The following is an 18623-nucleotide window of genomic DNA, read 5'->3' as shown; positions in this document are numbered from 1 at the left end:
TTGTAACTAAACATTCATAGTTGCCATTTCCATAATATATTATTGCAAGAAACAAAATTATTTAGCGATCTGTACTGCAGATTTTGGTTCATCGTTACTAATTTTTTTTTTCTTTAATAGCCAGAATTTATGTGATAAATACAGAAAAATTTTTTTCTATTACCTTAAAAGTACTTCATGTTTTTCTATTATTACAAAAATTACTTTAGAATACCTTAATGTTAAACATTAAGGTCATAATGTAATTTAGTATGTACTATATTACAACCAAACATGATACTTGTCACTCTGTCGAATAACAGAGAAGTACTCATGCCAGAATTGTTCTCAAGCTTGAAATATAATACTTTTGAAATAAGTTTCTTACCAGGGACACTACAAAAGGTGGGCGCGATCTAGTGGTGAGCACCGAACTACTCCCGCTGCTGTTGCCTTGCTCTGGTGACTTCCCTTTCCTCCATGTATATCTTTTCTCCCAAGAAATTTATCCCTTAGTTTAAGCAACTATTCTGTTTTGGTTGGAGCATAAAAAATTCTTGCGTTAAATAATATAGTACTCATTCCGAGAAATTTTATTTTCTTCAAACAAAAAAGTGTAGATTGCCACAAAAAAACTAATACATCTTGCTTCAAAGAAATATCTAATATTAAGAAATGAAAATTTCTATAGCAAGTAAATATTTATCTTGAATTTTTATCTCGAATCGAAATATTTATTTTCAAGTTTTAGTTTCTCAATATAGGAGATATTTTTTGTAGCAAGATACGTTAGTTTTTAGTCAAAATTACATTTTTTAGTTTGAAGAAAATAAATTTTCTCGGAATAACTACTATTTTTTTAACACGAGAATTTTTATATGCTTCAACCAAAAAAAAAAAAAAAAAAAAACAAAAAAAGTTGTTTAAGCTAAAAGAAAAATTTATTGGGAGAAAAGATATATATGGATGGAATTAAGCAATAACGTCTTAACTAACATTTTTTAAAAAATCGATTTTTTTTTAAATTTTGGTTAAGACGTTATTGCTTAATTCCATCCATATTATCTTGATTGATTTTCACTTTAATAAATAATTCCGAATTGATTGACAACAACAAATTTTTACACGCCATTTTAGTATAAAAAAAAAATATTTTTTCACTTTTTTAATCGATCTTCACATTTTTAACAATTCGGAATTGATAAGCAAAAAAAAAAAAGTTTAATACGCTGCTTTGGCTCAGCAGAACCAATAAGGCGTATATTTTGAAATACACACTTTTGGCATTAGGAACGCAATTTATAGCCAGGGAAACTAAATATTAATGGTATTCATAACTATATTACCCTTTTAAGTTTTTTACATTTAATTATTAGTCAGCAGAAATATTCAATAATTATTAAATTAACTAGAAATCGATTGTTTAGAGAACTAAGATGAAATAGTACGGTTGATACTTTTGTCAGCAATAAAATAAACTAAATTAATGCAGTTCTATGAGACGACAACTATACTCTTATAGTTGAGTCAACTATTAAAATTATTTCTACCAACTACCAACCACCATTCAACCACACACACACTAACTTAACATAGTTACTGTATCTATTTTATGTTAATCGAGCCAATGATAAAGGTAATATTGTGTTTACTACTAAGCCTTGATTTAAAAATATTGAAGTTTTGTAGTGACCATAATAAGGTAAAAATAGTTTCTTAAGTTTAGTTAATGTAACTATTTTGTCGTGCTGATTCACACTGGTATATAGTTCCAGTAACAATAAAAATTGGTTAGGGAGACTATATTTTTATATCTGTCGCTGAATAGTTCAGGTTACTGAGCACTTTTCTCTCAGTGAAGTGTCTGTCACAAAAAACATATAAAAGACCTCGACGGCGGGGCGCCCTATAGTCCTCCGACGTTTAGCATAGCAACGGTCGATAACACCTCAGAGTCCGACGTCGGGACGCCTTATAACACTCCAATACTAGACGCCGCGACAGCTTATAGGACTCCGACGCTCAATGTCTCAACGTCCAATGTACCCCATAGCAAACGATCTTAGCAACAAAGCGTCACATTATCAGTAAATACGCCAAATTTTTATTTAAAGATACGTAATAAAAAAAAATTGACTTAATTTTAATTGAGTCATCAAAATTAAAATGTTTAATTTTAACGGCTTTTAAATTTTTATTTTTTAAATTTATCGTCACCGATATCTTTTGAATTCTTCAACAGATTTAAATATTTAATGTTGTGTTCGACGCAGTTTTCCAGCCTCTTACGATAAAAATGTTTTAGACTCAATCAGATTGAACATTTGGATTCTATTAAAAAAAACAACACTTTTCAAAAAAATTTTCGACACTGATATCTCTTGAACAAATGAGTCGATTTTGACGATTAACGCAGCATTTGATGTAGTTCTTTGAATTTGAGATGTGAAGATTTTAAAATGAATCCAGAAAGTACGTTGAAAAGTATAAAAAAAAAAATTTTTTTTTTTTAATAATTCGAAACGTGCTATATCAAACGTTCTGTTCAAATTCAGTTTCTCATAGGTTTTCGGAATTGATAAGCTGCTCCAAATGTCGTGTCGAAGATCAAAATCGGTTTATTTGTTCAAAAGTTATACAATTTAGCATATGAAAATTTATACGTACGTATGCATGTACGCATGTACGTACACAACTTCCCATTGTCTTAAAAATTTTCAATTTTCCGAGCGGGAATTTTTCAAATATTTTCGATATATTTCACAATACTGAAAACGTTATTCATTTTTATAGTATGACTGGAAGTGGAGTGCAAATTTCAAGGAGGCTGTACAGACTAGTCACGAGTAAATTTTTCTCATTATTAACAATTTCTTTATACTTAATATATATATATATATACATACATAAATATGCATACATATATATATATATATACATAAATATGCATACATAAATATGCATATATATACATATATATGTGTATATATACTGCTAAGTGAATTCCTATTATTTCTTAACTATTTCCTATTGATGATTGGATATCCAAATTTTTTGTTGTATGATGTTATTATAGTGATTTTGGAACTTTGAGCCTATGATTTTAGCTTGACAATTGTCGTAATTAGTCAGATTATTAATAAACTAGTGTAAGTATATTTCGTAAATAGCAGATAAATTGTGAACTCTCTCGAATTTTCAAAGGCGTAATAATTGGACAGGCTCAACAATTTTAATAAATACACGTACACATTGACAGTTTGAATAAATTTGGCAATCCTCAAGTGAGAATATTTATTTGAAACAAAATGAATATAATAACATCATTCGAACAAAAAGAAATAGAAACACACACACATATATGTATATATATATATATATATATATATATATATATATATATATATATATATATATATATATATATATATATGTGGGTGTGTGTTTATGTGTGTGTGTATGCACTCTTTTTGTATTTTATCATTCAATAACTATTTCTTATAGAATTCACATTATTCTGCAAAATATTCAGAACAGTTTGGCAACAAGATTGATCAAATTCGATCCATATAAGATTTTAAAGAATTCCTATTCTAAATTTTCACAACTCAAATTATTCAAAAATTTGTCACCGTAAGCTGAAATTTCATTACTTTAAAAATATATTCATAACATTCTTAAAAGATTGATATTTAACATCAAGTCTTAAAACTAAATGGTATTTGGCAGAATAAAATGACAGTATTATATAATTGCTATTTATGTTTCCGTGCTTGTTTTTAAATGTGTTATTTGATATACGTTTTTCAATTATATATAGCTCTGGAAATTTATTTACTCAGCACACTGCAGTATTAACGCAATTCATTATTTAAGAAACTGAAAAAATTTATTTATTATGTAGACTTCAAGTTTTTTCCAAAGTGAAAAAACGTTTTACATCTTAAAAAACTACTCATATTTTTTTAAATTGTTCCCAAATTAGTTTTGGTTTTATACAAAATCATGTAATAATTTATTTAAGAAGATATTTTAAAAATCATTAATCACATTTTCACGAATCGCAAAGAAAGGTCGAAAATTCGAAAAAATGAACTTTTGGGGTTACTTATGCAGACAAAAAAATTAATATCGGCCGAAACTGATTCAGTTCTAGGTTACTTTGTGTGGAATTCAGTGTAGAACACAATACCGTGCTAAGTAGTTAACTGTGCTAGAGCCCTAGGAACCTTCACGAATGATAAACAAAGGCCCACTACTACAATAGTATATTGCATAGTTACACGGAAAGAATTTTTTGATAAAAATTACTCTGTAATTTCGAGTAATCCTGGGCCGTTGTAAAAAATTGGTATTTTTTGTTTAAATATTAACTACCGAGTAATTTTTTAAAAGTCTCATATTTAATCGATTATTGTGAATATCTCATCTTAATCTATTCATTTTTACTCCGTGCGATTAATTTTTACTCCCCAATATACCATTCTTTTAAACCCATTAACTTTTTGATGAAAAACTGCCTATAACTCAAATAAATTTTCATATCTACGGAAGTAATTTTTACTCTAAACTGCTGAGTAATATTTCAGTAGTCTCCATTAATCTTCGGTTAATATCGGCTTCAATTAAATGTCTTTTATTTTGTTCCCAACAACTTACATGTTACGCACACAAACGTAGGTTAGCAAAAAAAAAACGATCTCAGCATCTCTCTATAACTTAATATTTATTTTCAAATTAAAAAAAATTTTGTATCTTTTCTTTTTCAACACAATAAGAGTAATTTTTTTTATATTATTTTTCAAAGTATTTATTTTAAGTCATTTTCTAAAGCAATGAGATGATTTTTAGATTTTTTATGAAAATTTCAGCCTATTAATTGTAATTTTTATTGTAATTCAATATAAATTTTATAAATTGAATCATCAACTTTTCATCATAATCTACGAGTAAAAATTGAATTAGAGAGAATTTATCCCTAGCGGATCCGTTTACACGGTGTGTAACGGTGTAAAGTGGGTATAATTGCGTTTACACTCAGTTTTCACCTAAAAAACGATCAATTTGCACGGTGGATTTGTGAAAAATTTAACTGTAGTTTACACTTGTATTACACTGAGTTTTAACACTTGATTAACACCATATGAACACTGAATTTCTACGGAATAAACATTAACACAAGCTAAGCACAAATTTTAAGTTATCGTTGCTATTATTATAGTAAAAAATTTGTTTAACTTCATATGTTCGGAAATCTAATGACACACTTTTCAGTCAAAAATTAAATTTTATGAATCTCACATAATCCAGCAGAATTTTATAAAACTATATTAAACGTTGTATATTTTCAAAATTTATGCAATAAGCAATGATATATCTTCAAATTCAATAACTTTATTGAGCCTGAAAAAAAATATATCTCGACGTTTTTTTTCTTAAAAACGTAATTAATCAATGAGAGAAACAATATTTTCGTTTCACTTCAATCATTTCAATCATTGTCTTTGAATTGAGAGAGGTAATTGAGCTAAAAATTTTTTATTATTTTTTTAACTTCTCGCTAAGAAAATTGAAAATTTTCAAGAATGGGGAAGTTATTGTTTTTACCCCGTTTTTCGAAAATTGAATTACCATCGAAGAGCTCAAAAACTTCGTAGGTGCAATTTTCAGCGCTTAGGTATCAACAGAATTAGCGGGAAGTTGCAGGGATGACCTTCAGGGTCAACCGTTTCCTTATTTTTTTTTTTTTTTTCCAAAGTAACTTACGACAATCGGAGTGTTACCACGATTAACGATTTAATACAAGATATTTTTTGAGGTCTAGAACCCTGTCGCGGATAAAATATTTATGTTTCGTGCATGTATTTAATTCATAATGGTTGAATACATTTTATATACTCACAACGTACTTGTATAATACTCACATTTGGAGTCAATATTTTTTTTCGATTTTTTAAATGTTACATAATTGTTTAATATCTCTTCTAAGTATTTTAGAAACATTTGAGGAAAAGCAATACATAATGTTCACAGCATATTTAATGTCGTGGACTGCAAAATAAAGTACACGTTGTATTATTCGTTCTATTTAGTTCATAAAGGATGTAAAGTTTTAGGAAAATAAGAATAATATTCAACTATTTTCATTATCAATTGGTAACATTCAGTTTTTTTTAGCGTTCATAGATTTAATAATTATGTAAATATTTTTGATAGAATACTCAATATTTAAAATTAATGCCACTACTGTCAACTTTTATTTCAATTTAGGATAGTTTGGATCTATTAAAACATTCAATAGGATAAGCTATAAAAAATTTTTTTATTATAATTTTGTGTAAATTAAAAGATTCAATATTGATGATTCCAGTGTAGATAGGGTGTACACATGCATTTTTAAATTTACGGTAAAATTTCAGTGTAGATACGGTGTAACCCAGGCTGCTTAATTTTAGAGGGGGAACTCGGTGTAATCATCGTGTAAATCAGTTATTTTATATTGCCACTGGACTTACACTAAATTCTCACTGTAACACACCGTGTTACACCAGTGTAAATATGATGTAATTTTTTCACATTTACACGGTGTGACTTCAGTGTTTTCGGTGTAAACGGATCCGCTAGGGATTTAGACAGCCGCTAGGTGTAATTTTTACTCGTAATTGTGAGTAAAAAGTAATCTGATTGATTTTTACTCGCTGAAAGAGTAAAATTTCGTAATTCGAAAGTAAAAAGTCGTAATGGCCCAAGATTACTCGATTTAGAGTAATTTTTAGAAAAAATAACATGGCAATATTCATATGAAAATTCTTTCCGTGTAGGTTACTAAGATAGTCTTTATCCGGCGAGTGCAATGTTTTCAGCACGTCGTAGGGTCACATGCACAGGCCGGGGCCATGGCCCGGAGACGTGTGCTGAAATCATTGCACTCGCCGGATAAAGACTATCTGAGTAACCTACTGTGCACTATTATATTTTATTCAACAATTGTTTGATTTACGTGATTTATGGCAACTTGCGATGCGAAGTCTGTGGCTGTTTAGCGACACGGTGCACCCCCGAAATTACTATAAACCATCGACTCTAAAAAAATGGCACAACGACAATCATGTGATACAGCACTCTACATATCGACGTTCTAATCAAGTAGTCTAACTTAATATTTTTTAGTAGGTGATTCTGTGCAATTCTCAGATACTAATAGTCAGAAAAAATATTATTTGAGTAACCTAGACAAAAACACTATACATATACTAGATTTGAAATTGATTTTTAGATGAAAAAAAAATTTTTAAATGACTTTATTTTGCATAAATGGGGGATATTCTGAAATGGAGTTAGACAATTTGCTAATTAAAACGTCGATATGATGAATTGATGTAGCCATATTTAGTGTACTAGCCGTTCAACTTACATTTTGACTAAAAACTTTAAGTTGTTCCACGAGTTCTTATGATGCTCAATAGATGGAGCTCAGTTAACCCTTCGCAGGTAGCGGGCCTTTTCCGAACTAAGTCGGTCGCCTGGTGAGCGCTCCGCTGCCGTGTTAAAACGTACGCGCTGTTGCCAAATGTAAACGAATAGTATTTCCTTGTGAGATAAAAATATTTTTTCAAAGATTTATTATTAGATATAATTTTATTTTTATATTTTATCATAAATTTAATAGAAAAATAAAATTTTCTTCTGTTATTATTATTTTTATCACACGTGACATTATTAAATTTAACATAATTAAATTTAACATCTAGAACCAAATTATAAAATTATAATTAAATTCAATCTTTGATTAAAATTTATCACATGTAATAATTCATGCTTATTAATTAAAATTATTATTATTTTTATATAAATAATATTTAATACGAGTGTAATTATTACATTATTTTAAACAAATCACATAAGTTATAATGTAAACAGTAAAAACTAACCTCAACCATTACTTTATTGTTGTACCTCACATGCGGTAAAACAGACTGAAATAGTGGCGGTAACAACATTTGGCAGCAGCGCAGTTAGAAAATCTCCCGGAGGATCACTCGCACCGGGCGGCACAGCGCCGCCCGGTTCCGAAAATTGCTTTTTTAAATTACTTTGTATATATTTTTATGCTAATTAATAATGTCACAATTTTCAAAAAGGTCAAAAGAATGCACTTCATTTTTTTCAAAATGATCAATGAACTCAATTTCGAAAAAAAAAAAATCGGTCTGTCAGTTGACCCTGCGGGCCAGCCCCAAAACTTCCCGCTGTTTTCGAGCTCAAGAACCTCGAAAACATTATTGTGAATATAATTTCGAGCTCGAAAATACGCTTGTATGCTGTTGTTTTCGAAAAAAAACGTTTTTCACCATTTTTTCTCCAACGATATCTCTCAAACGAATAAACCGATTGAGACGGTTGAGGTGGCAATCGACGCGTTTTATCAAGTTCTAAAGCTGATCGAATTTTGAATTCGACTTATCGAGTCGTTTTTGAGATATTTCAAAAAAAATAAAAAATAAATTTTTTTTTATTCTTTCGACAACGGTTTCTCTTGAACGAATGAACCGATTTTGATGGTTGAGGTGGCATTCGACGCGGCTTATAAAGCTCTAGAGCCCAGTCCATTTTGGAATCAATCCATCGAGCACATTAAATGTTATCCAAAAAAAAACACTTTTGAAAAAATTTTATTTTTGGAATATCTCTGAACGAGCCCTACCGATCAAGCTCAATTTTCTTTCAGCTTCAAGATATTGACAAGCCGCGACGAATGACACCTTAAAGTTCAAAATCGGTTCATCCGTTCAAAAGATACAGGTATTTACATACGTACGTACGTACATACATACATACACTCGTACATCATCTTAAAGTTAGTCAGAATAGCTTTCTAGGACCTCAAAACGTCGACATCTGATGGAAATTCGATTTTCGTAAATCGGACCGAAACCAATAGCTTCCCGAATTTTTGAAAATTTACAATTTTCTTAGCGGGAAGTTAAAAAAATGCAGAAAAGACGGCACCGCGCTCATTATGCGACCTACGAAGGGTTAAAAATCTTGAGACGCGTGATGAAATGTGATTTCAACACTCATGTTTCACAACGTCGGTGGAAGTCGATGACATCTACTTTGACTTTACTTAACTTCTTTGCACCGGTCGATAAACAGCCGTTTAGGGTTCGCAACGCAGACATCATAAAGCGCGCCAATCAGGCCTGCGTTGAATAAAATAAATAACTATCTGTTTGTCAACTATTCATTTAACAACAAACCTATAAATGTGAACTTTGAAACAAATGTGCTTTACATTTATAAGAATCCGCCATGACTAGCATTTTACTCGAAAACGAACTCCGAAGAGTGTCGCGGTGGGGCTAAAGATAGAAAATACTTTCGTTTTTTAACAAAACTTCCGGACTGGAGCCGTATCACAAGTATTTCTTACATCTATCGGAATCCGTCATTGCTGTGATTTTTTTCGGAAACCAACTCAGAGACGGAGAGTGTTGCTCTGAGAAGGTTGGAGTGGGGGGGGGGGGTAATGGTCTAATTATCGAACTATAAAACAGGCAGACTTGAACTTTGAAACGAATGTTTCTTACACTTAAAACCATTTTCTATTACTGGTATTTCGCCGAAAATTACTTCCGACAGGGGTCCTAGGAGGATCAAAAACAAAAACAGTCCCATTTTTTTTTTTTACTTTCAAACTTACAAGCTTCATGTCTGGGGAAAAGGTTCCTTACACTTATTAGCTTCTACCATTGCTGGTATTTTGCCAATAATCAGCTTCAAGAGGATTTTATAAATTGTTATCAACAACATAAATTTCACACAATCGACGCAGGCAAAGCTTTGAGTGACGGCTAGTATATATATATTAGGGTGTCCGTTGTTTACCAACTTGGTTTTTTTTTAGCAACGCCCCCTAAGTTTTTCGTTTATGAGCTAAAAAAAATTATCAGACCCATATAAGCCCTTAATATTCATATTAAACCGTGCCCTAAAGTCAATACATGTCCCATTTGAATAACATGGGGTCTCTTATGATTTTTTGATAAATTTACTGGTTTAAAAGTTATTCGAGGATAAAGTTAAACATAGTAATTTATTTGATTTTTTTACTTTGACCGCAAAATTATCATTATTCAAATAAATGCAAATTGTTTATTGCAAAAAATATTCAATTTCAACTGTACTATCGAAAAAATTACTGTGAAAATTAGGATAACTAAAAAATAATGTGACTGATGACGAGTTGATTTAATTTCAAAAATTTGCAATTTATCGGGAAAAACATAACAGATTCAATAAACTTTTTAACATACTGATTAACACTTTGTTTCATTGAACATTCTTTAGTGGCATTTAGAAATTTTTTTTATACTCGCTCTCGAAAAATGAATTAGTGAAATTCACTGCGAATTAGTAGGTATGTACTGGAAACGAGCTATAAATATATCATTGGTTGAATTTGTGGTATATTTCTAGCTGGATAAATAGTGACTATCCACTAATTCGCAGTGAATTTCTCTAATTTTGTATTCTGTTGAGTTCATTTTAACTCTTATTGCTAATAATAATAATATAACATGTATATTGATATTTGATCACAAGGAGCAGCAGCTCCATGATCGTAAATAAATAAACGAAACTAAACTAAACTAAACTAAACTAATTCAATTTTAGAGAGCACGTACAATTTGAATAACATATTGTTTTTAATCGTCGTCCTTAGTTAGAGTATTAATATATTCTTCAGTCAATTTTACAGCAGTCTCTACACTATCATTCTCTTTGAATCAGAAATAGTGGAAACCACTGAAAAATATATAATGGTATACTTATAGCTGAGTTGACTACTCATAAGCGTTTAACAATTTAAAAAAAAAAATTTCGAAATGCCACCAAAGAATGTTCAATGAAACAAAGTGTTAATCAGTATGCTAAAAAGTTTATTAAATCTGTTATGTTTTTCCCGATAAATTTCAAATTTTTTAACTTAACTCAACTCTTCAGTTACATTATTTTTTAGTTATCCGAATTTCCACAGTAATTTTTTCGATAGCACAGTTAAAATTGAATATTTTTTGCAATAAACAATTTACATTTATTTAAATAATGATAGTTTTGCGGTCAAAGTAAAAAAATCAAATAAATTACTATAAGTTTAACTTTATCCTTGAATAACTTTTAAACCAGTAAATTTATCAAAAAATCGTAGGAGACCTTTTTTGTAGAGCGTTTAATTTCCTACGAAAATATGGATCTCTCATCTCTGTATATTAACTTGCTTAGGAGAAAAAAAATTAAATGTAAAATGCGTCAAAACCCCATGTTATTTAAATGGGAAATGTATTGACTTTAGGGCACGGTTTAATACGAATATTAAGGGCTTAAACTATAAACTAAAATCTTTTCCACGACTTTTAAGCTCGATCTGATCATGGGACCTTCATATCTTGTTATTTTCTTCGATTTTTGACAATTTGAAAAGTTTTGTTTTCTCTATTAATCATTGTAAACGTCAATTTTTATGGCTATTTATTAATTTTCTAATTTTTTCAAGTAGTATTTGCAATTTTCCACTGTGAACAGGTGTTTGAATTTAATAATAAATTTTCAAAAAAATCAAAATATGCATGAACTTTGAAAAAAAGTCAAAATTTAAAACTTGGAAATTAAATAGAAAAATATTTTGAAAAAATTTCTCGTATTTTTTTTTTAAATTTACATTTCAAATAAAAAAAAGTTTCGATTTGGACCATTATCAAAGATATTACACTGAAAAAAATAATCGCTAGCTGTTAGCGATTATTTTTTTTAGCAGCTTGAATTTTTCAATCGCTGCCTGCTAGCAAAAAAACGCTAGTGGCTAGCGATTATTTTTGTTAGTGTATGAGAAAAAAAGTAAAAAAAGCGTTTTCGAACGGGTCATCGAAAAAATCTCGATATTTACCAGGAAGGGTTGTTTGATGAGTATTACAAAATATCAAAAAATGAAAAAAACCAAAATTAAATTTTTTTAAACTGTCCGATTTGGTATGGAGTGCCCCATATATATTAGACTGTCCTACATAAAATCAACATTTTTTTTCGGTCCTATACGAAAATTACGTTGAATGTAACGTAAAAAAAAAAAAATTGGATATCAAGTTGGGCCTTCCAACTCAATTACAAAACGTGCGCTCACTCAAATAAGCTTTCCCATTCAAAAAACATAGGAAATTTTTTTTTTTAACTGAAATTTTATAACTCGTTAACGGATCAATAAATTGAAACGACCATAGCATGTTTTTATAGAGTATTGAATGCTCTACAAAAAAAGGTTCCTTATCATTTTTCGATAAATCTATCCGTTCGAAGACACTTTTTTATGAAAATTTGAGTTTTTTTTCCAAATAATTTGTAAAACCTGTAACTTCTGTAGTGTGAGATTAAAAAATGATTAAATGACATATTTCGATTGCAAAAAAAATGATCTATAAGAAAGGTCCTATGACCTTAAAATTAAAAAAGTTCACCTAACCTATATTAACCAAACAAACTATTTACATATCACGATAGTATATAATATATATATAGTCGTTAACTATAGATCAGTCCACATTCATTGATATTTGATAAACCGCCGATCAATAATTGATAAACTGTTTATTGATATTTTATAAACACGTTTACTTATATTTAACGAGCCGTTTATTAATATTTGAAAAACTGTGTATTAATATTTGATATTGACTTACTTGGAAACAATCTAAGTAAACCATTTATCAAATATTGATAAATTTTATTAATATTTGATAAATTCTTTTCTCAGTGTATGAACCTAAAGTTTGTAGCACGAATTTATGAAAACGAGTCTAAATTTGACGTCCAAGGTGAAGCCGAGGTCAGTTATTACACTCGTTTTTGTGAAATAGTGTCATAACCATAAGGCGAATATCGTAAAATCGAGATCGTCTGAATCACCATTAAGTGACCGTATGACATCCAATATTTTTTTTGATTATTGTTCAGAAATTTCAATTTGAGAGATGCGCAGCCTTAATAAACTTCAGCGGAGAGAAAATTAGTACCACCACTCAATCGTAAATAAATTGAAAAACTAATCAAAATCCTCGGTTGGTAAGCTAGAACATGATCCTTTTCTCTACAGTCCTTTTCATTTTCGTCTGGTTGTAGAGAAAAAGTACAGTCATGGGGCATTCTGCGGCCTCGGCCGCAAAATAGAAACGTAAAGTAGAGTTTCCGGAAATCAGCACGTTTGCAGACACCACCCACACAGAGAGAAATGCCAAGTAAATATACCTATGCAGCTAGTAAAAATTACATTACTGTACAGTTTGTGTCACGCTGCTCTCATGTGACAGCTTATACAAACTATAGATAGAATAATGTAACCATTCTATGGTACATAGGCATATTTACTTGACATTTCTCTCCGTACAGTGTTCGAAAATTGAACTTTCTGGACAAGTATAACAAAAAATTTTTTAAATTTTTTTTTGAATGAGAAGCTTATTTATGCGAGCGCGCTTTTTGTAATTGAGTTAGAAGGCTTAACTTGGTACCCAAATCGAAATAAAATTTTTATAAAAATGTTTTCATTGGATTACTTTTATCACATTTCGTGGATTGATTTTAAAATCTAATTAACTCTAAAACTCAGAAACCCGCTTCAAATCCTGCATTTACTATGAAAATAAGATAATTTATTCAAGAGATATCGTTGACGAAAAATTAACAAAATATCAACTACCATATTTTTCCTAAATAACTCCTTTCTCCACCTTTTAAAAAACCAGGGCACGCCGGAAATCTTATGATGTTCCGGTGATACCCAACTTCAATGGATATGTGGATAATAGATAAAGTTAATTTTCAGAACTCTGTAAACTATGTATTACTTATTTTCTTGGACTATTGTTTATGAAGGTTAAGTGTATTATTAAAAAAAATTAATATTGTACTTGGTTGTGATCCTGAAATTATAGTCGGAATAGTTACCTGGGATCTTTAAATGTTTATTTCTCATGATAACACGATTTTTTTTTTAAATAGTGGTGAACGAAAACCTTCTCTATTTTTCGAGAACTTTTAATTTTATCATTGTGAAGTTTTAAGTTGCAGTAATTTGAAAGTCTTGGAAAAAATAAAATTTCTGAATGACTTATTAGTATTAGTTTTTTTTTTCTTGAATCAAGTTGGCAAAATCAATTGTTTTTAAAATTAGGTACGGCTACCAGAGTCAAGATATTGAACTTACATTTAAATTACGTTTACTTTTAGAGCTTAGATTGAACTTACATGAGCTTAATAAACTTACATTAAGCTTAAATAACTTAATGTAAGTTTATTAAGCCTGTGTAAGTTTAATGGAAGCTCTATAAATTAACGTAGGGGAGGGTGGGGCAGAGCGGCCCCCCTAAGCCAATTATTATTTTTTGTGGCTTTCAACCATAAGATCACTTTACTTTTGTCCTATTTCGAACAAATTTATGGACATTTTGCCAAAATTCTGAAAATTTTTTTTTTGTGGGGCAGAGCGGCCCCCCTTCAAAAAGTGATAAAAAAAATTTTTTTTTTTCGTTTTTTTTTTTTTTTAAATTGTTTTCATCATTAAGAATGTATTTCTTTCTCTTGACAACTATTTTTGGTTTTATATTACTCGAAAAAAATTTTTTAAAGCGTAAAAAATCGTTCATTTTCGATTACCTTAATTACTAATTGTTATTTAATAAAAAAAAATCAATTCTATAATTTTACTTTATTTCAAAAATTTATCAACTAAAAAAAAAAATTTAATTTTTATAAATTTTTAGTGACCAAATTTGCCTCTTACATAGAGAAACGGCCGAAAAATATGAAAAAATAATTTTTTCGGAAGTTTCGGCTGGTCCATTTTGCCCCAGGTGTTATGCGTAGGGCTAGAAATGTGGAATTATAATAATTTTTTTTTAATTTGACGATAAAAATATGAAAAAATCACTTTTTCAAAATTTTGGGCTTGTCCATTTTGCCCCAAATGTCATGCGTAGGGATAAAAATGCGCAAACATATCAGATTTATAGTAATTAGTCGAAAAAAAAAAAATTTTTTTTTTGGTCAAAATTTCAGGGGGGCCGCTCTGCCCCACCCTCCCCTAAGTTTAATGCAAATTCAATATTTTGACTCGGGTAACGGTTCTAGAATAATTTTTTACCGTTATTAATGAATAATTTTCAGATTGCGAGTGCTAAAAAGTCAAGTTTAACAATTGAAGGGCTTGGAGACTCCAATTCGATCAAAAACATCAGTGACCTTCTGCTCATTTTATTTTTTTTTTATCGCAAAAAAAAATTGTATAAAGTATTTGATTTTATTTTTCTTTCATTTAATTAAATTAGACTAGTTTATTCGTATTTTCAATCCAATTTCCGTTCATAGCACTCTTAATGGACGAAAAACTTGATTAAATCTAATCTTAAAATATATATGCAGATTTTCAATAAGATAATTTCATCGAAAAAAAAAAAAAAAAATCAACCAAGAATTTATGGTCTATTCACGATTTTTTTTCATAATTACAATTAGTTTTTTTTAACTAAACATATTTTCATACTTATTTCATATATCAAAATTTTTATATCGTTATAAGCACTGCATGCCTATAATTAAGTATTATCCTACAAGTTTTTCTTTTTGAAAATTTCGCAATCAGCAATATCAACGGCGGAGATTGCTCTTGTTTACTCTTTTCAACAGTAATTTAATATCCTGATGTTAGCATTTTTTCTGAATTTCACTCGTTTATCCATAGTGACTTCGATGTTGCAGTGCTACAATAATAATGTTGATTATCTTTACCTAACAGATTTCTTCAATGATTACGATTGAGAAATAAACTGATTATATTGAATCCATCAATTTTATTTATAAATAAAGTGGCTTTTCTGAATATATAATTTAGTAGATTTTCCAACATTTTTAAGTTCCAAAAAGTAAATGTCTCTCATTCTTAATCAATATTGTGATTTAATTCATAAAGATTTGACATTGACAAAAATAAATTTGCAGTTTTTTGTAACAAACTGGACTTATCAATGATTCAACTTTTAATAAGAATTTGAAAGAGAAAAAGAAAATAATTATCATTTATGCTTTTATATGCTTATTAATTCAGGAAATATTTAAAAATATTTTAACTTGATTCGATTGTTATAAATTCTTTTAATGGGGTAACATGTCTGTTACTCTGAATTGAACGTAAACTCACAATATAATATTCTTAAAATTTTTTGCATGATAAAATTTAGTAAAAGTATTTTTTAAGCTCTGATTAGAAACTGCGATTACAAATAACTTGATTACTTAATTTTTTATAACTGTTATTATCTTAATCGTTTAACATTATGTAATATCATTTCATTTAAATTGCTTTTATTTTTTATCGTTCGTAGTTTCTAATCAAAGAAGTAAGATTTATTGTTTTAATTCCATATGATGTACTAAGTCTATAATTTTTATGCACAACAGACAACTGCCCCTCTGTCGGAACAGAAGATGGATTCGTCGGGCATCATCAGGGGAGCGTCCCATTCTAAGTTTTCCATCCTCAACCAGCAGCGTTCGGAGAACACACTCGACGCTCTGTTAGATGAGCTGCAAACCTATTCAAGACCATCATCACAATTGAGTCAAGTTTCAAGTGTGGGTCAACAAATTGAATACCTGCCGAATTCTCAGATTGTTTCCAAATGCTCACCAGTTATTAAGCTTAATCACATAATGGATATTAACAGAAAAAAAAGTGTAGATTCTCTGAGTTGTTTAACAGTAATGACGCCAAACTCTACCAGTACACTTCGAAGACTTCACTCTTATCCATCTGGTTCTGACACTGACATTTCCCCTCCTTCGACAAAAATCGATAGACTTGAGACTATAAACTCACTTCAAAAACCACCAATACCAGAAAGAAATGTCGAATTATTACAACTAGCTACTCTGAAACGAACCCCTCCACCACCACCTCCTAGAACTAGCTCAAAATCGCCATTAACGAGTCCTACGAGTCCTCAGTTACCCCCGAGAAATTCCACAAGTTCCTTATGCAGAATTCGTCATGCTAACAAAATAACTGAACTTACCACAGATATCACATCTCATCATCTACTTCAAGAACCAACACTTCACATAATTCAAGTTAATAATGGACACTCTGCATCTGATTCTAGCTCGTGTGAAAGTATTAACTCACAAGATGGTTCACAAAATAAGAAAGATCGTCAGGATCAACTTGAACTGCGTCATAAAGAGCTTTTACAGAAACAAAAAACTCTTCAAGAACAATATGCTCGATTACAACAGCTTCAAAGAAATACTGCCGGTTTGGCAGCAACACCTGTAGACCAACCCGATCTTTTAAAAAAAACTGGGTCTGAAAGTAATATCCTAGCAAAAATGGGCCTTGGAATGAGCGCTACTAATTCTGGATCGTTAACTAGCCTTGCATCTAAAGGTTATACAGAAGCGTTATCATCGTCTAGAATTGAATCACAAAATTCTAATGCAACATCTGCTATAGAGGATCATACGTCAAACAGTAAGATTTATGAGACGGATATCCTGTGACCAATGATCAAAATCTGTAGACAAATTGATAACCTTAATCTCTATTTATTAATATATTTTGAAATTAGTTAAAATTGCATCTAATAAACGACTGTCAAAATTTAAATTAATCACAAATATCATATTATGATAAGGGTTAATGAAACAGTATTCATTAACATGCGAGGATCCGATTACATATTAATGTAAAATATTTTTCTGATTAGTATTTGATTTTATCAACAAATAAAATGTTCAATTTAAGTTTTTTTATACTGCTTTCAATTGCTGTAGAACAATATGTTTTATTAATTATGAAATAACCTGAATATTCATGTAATTTAATTACATGAACATTTCTGGTTTCTGTCATGAAAAATAGCAATTATTTATTATGTTTTTGTAAATCCTAAAAATTTAGTTTCAAATTGTTTAAAATTATCACTAATAAACAAAGAAAAAAACGTTACTATATACAAATACATTTAACACTCAATATTCAAGTTGTCTTGAATATTATGTCATTCTAGAATTCAAATAATTCCAAAGGTGTACATGCTACGTAATTAAATAGCACTTTTTCTATTATAAATTTCAATATGGTACGATATGTATGCAATGATCAAGCACAATATTAATATTCATCAAATCTTCAGTATTCCATAACTTAAAATGTGACAAAATGTAAGTTTGAAATAAAGAAAGTAATTCAATAAAAGTAATGGAAATTATTTGATTCTTATAACTGTAAGACCGTATTAATTTTTTTAACACCATGGATCGAAACAGAACTTAAAACCAACGGTTTCAGTATCTTTATAAATATCAACTTTCTATCGAAATTTAAAAAAACTTCTTACAGATTTCAGTTCTTTTTTTTATTTCAAATGAATGTATGCTTTTATTTGCATAACTCAACGGCAGTAGTTTTAATTATAATCCAAAGAGCTGTCATATACTGTCATCAGAGTAAAGATAGATTTTAAAAAGATGACAGTCACTTGCTTCTAGAATGTGCGTATGCAAAGAACTAGTGATTGAAAGTAGATAAAATTCTAATG

The 18623-nt window shown here is 29.6% G+C and overlaps 1 protein-coding gene across 7 annotated transcripts in view; it reads left to right on the top strand.

Moving 5' to 3' along the window:
- LOC130672292 (coiled-coil domain-containing protein AGAP005037) overlaps positions 1–18292 on the top strand; it is a 96205-nt gene extending 77913 nt beyond the window's left edge. Inside the window, exons 18-20 of one of the 7 annotated variants that reach the window (XR_008990679.1) lie at positions 2773–2825; positions 16486–16659; positions 17187–17324. Coding sequence is in view for 4 of the 7 variants with exons in the window: in XM_057476772.1 (XP_057332755.1) it covers positions 15196–15318; positions 16486–17583 (1221 nt within the window). In the remaining 3 variants the exon portion in view is untranslated. Of the gene's footprint in view, positions 1–2772; positions 2826–15195; positions 15319–16485 lie in introns of all 7 variants that reach the window. The other 6 variants (XR_008990680.1, XM_057476774.1, XM_057476772.1 and 3 more) reach the window with 6 other exon arrangements.
- The last annotated feature ends 331 nt before the right edge of the window (positions 18293–18623 follow it).

Source organism: Microplitis mediator, chromosome 7, assembly GCF_029852145.1.
Source record: "Microplitis mediator isolate UGA2020A chromosome 7, iyMicMedi2.1, whole genome shotgun sequence".
Classification (NCBI taxonomy): domain Eukaryota; kingdom Metazoa; phylum Arthropoda; class Insecta; order Hymenoptera; family Braconidae; genus Microplitis; species Microplitis mediator.
This window is presented reverse-complemented; position numbering and strand designations above follow the sequence as displayed.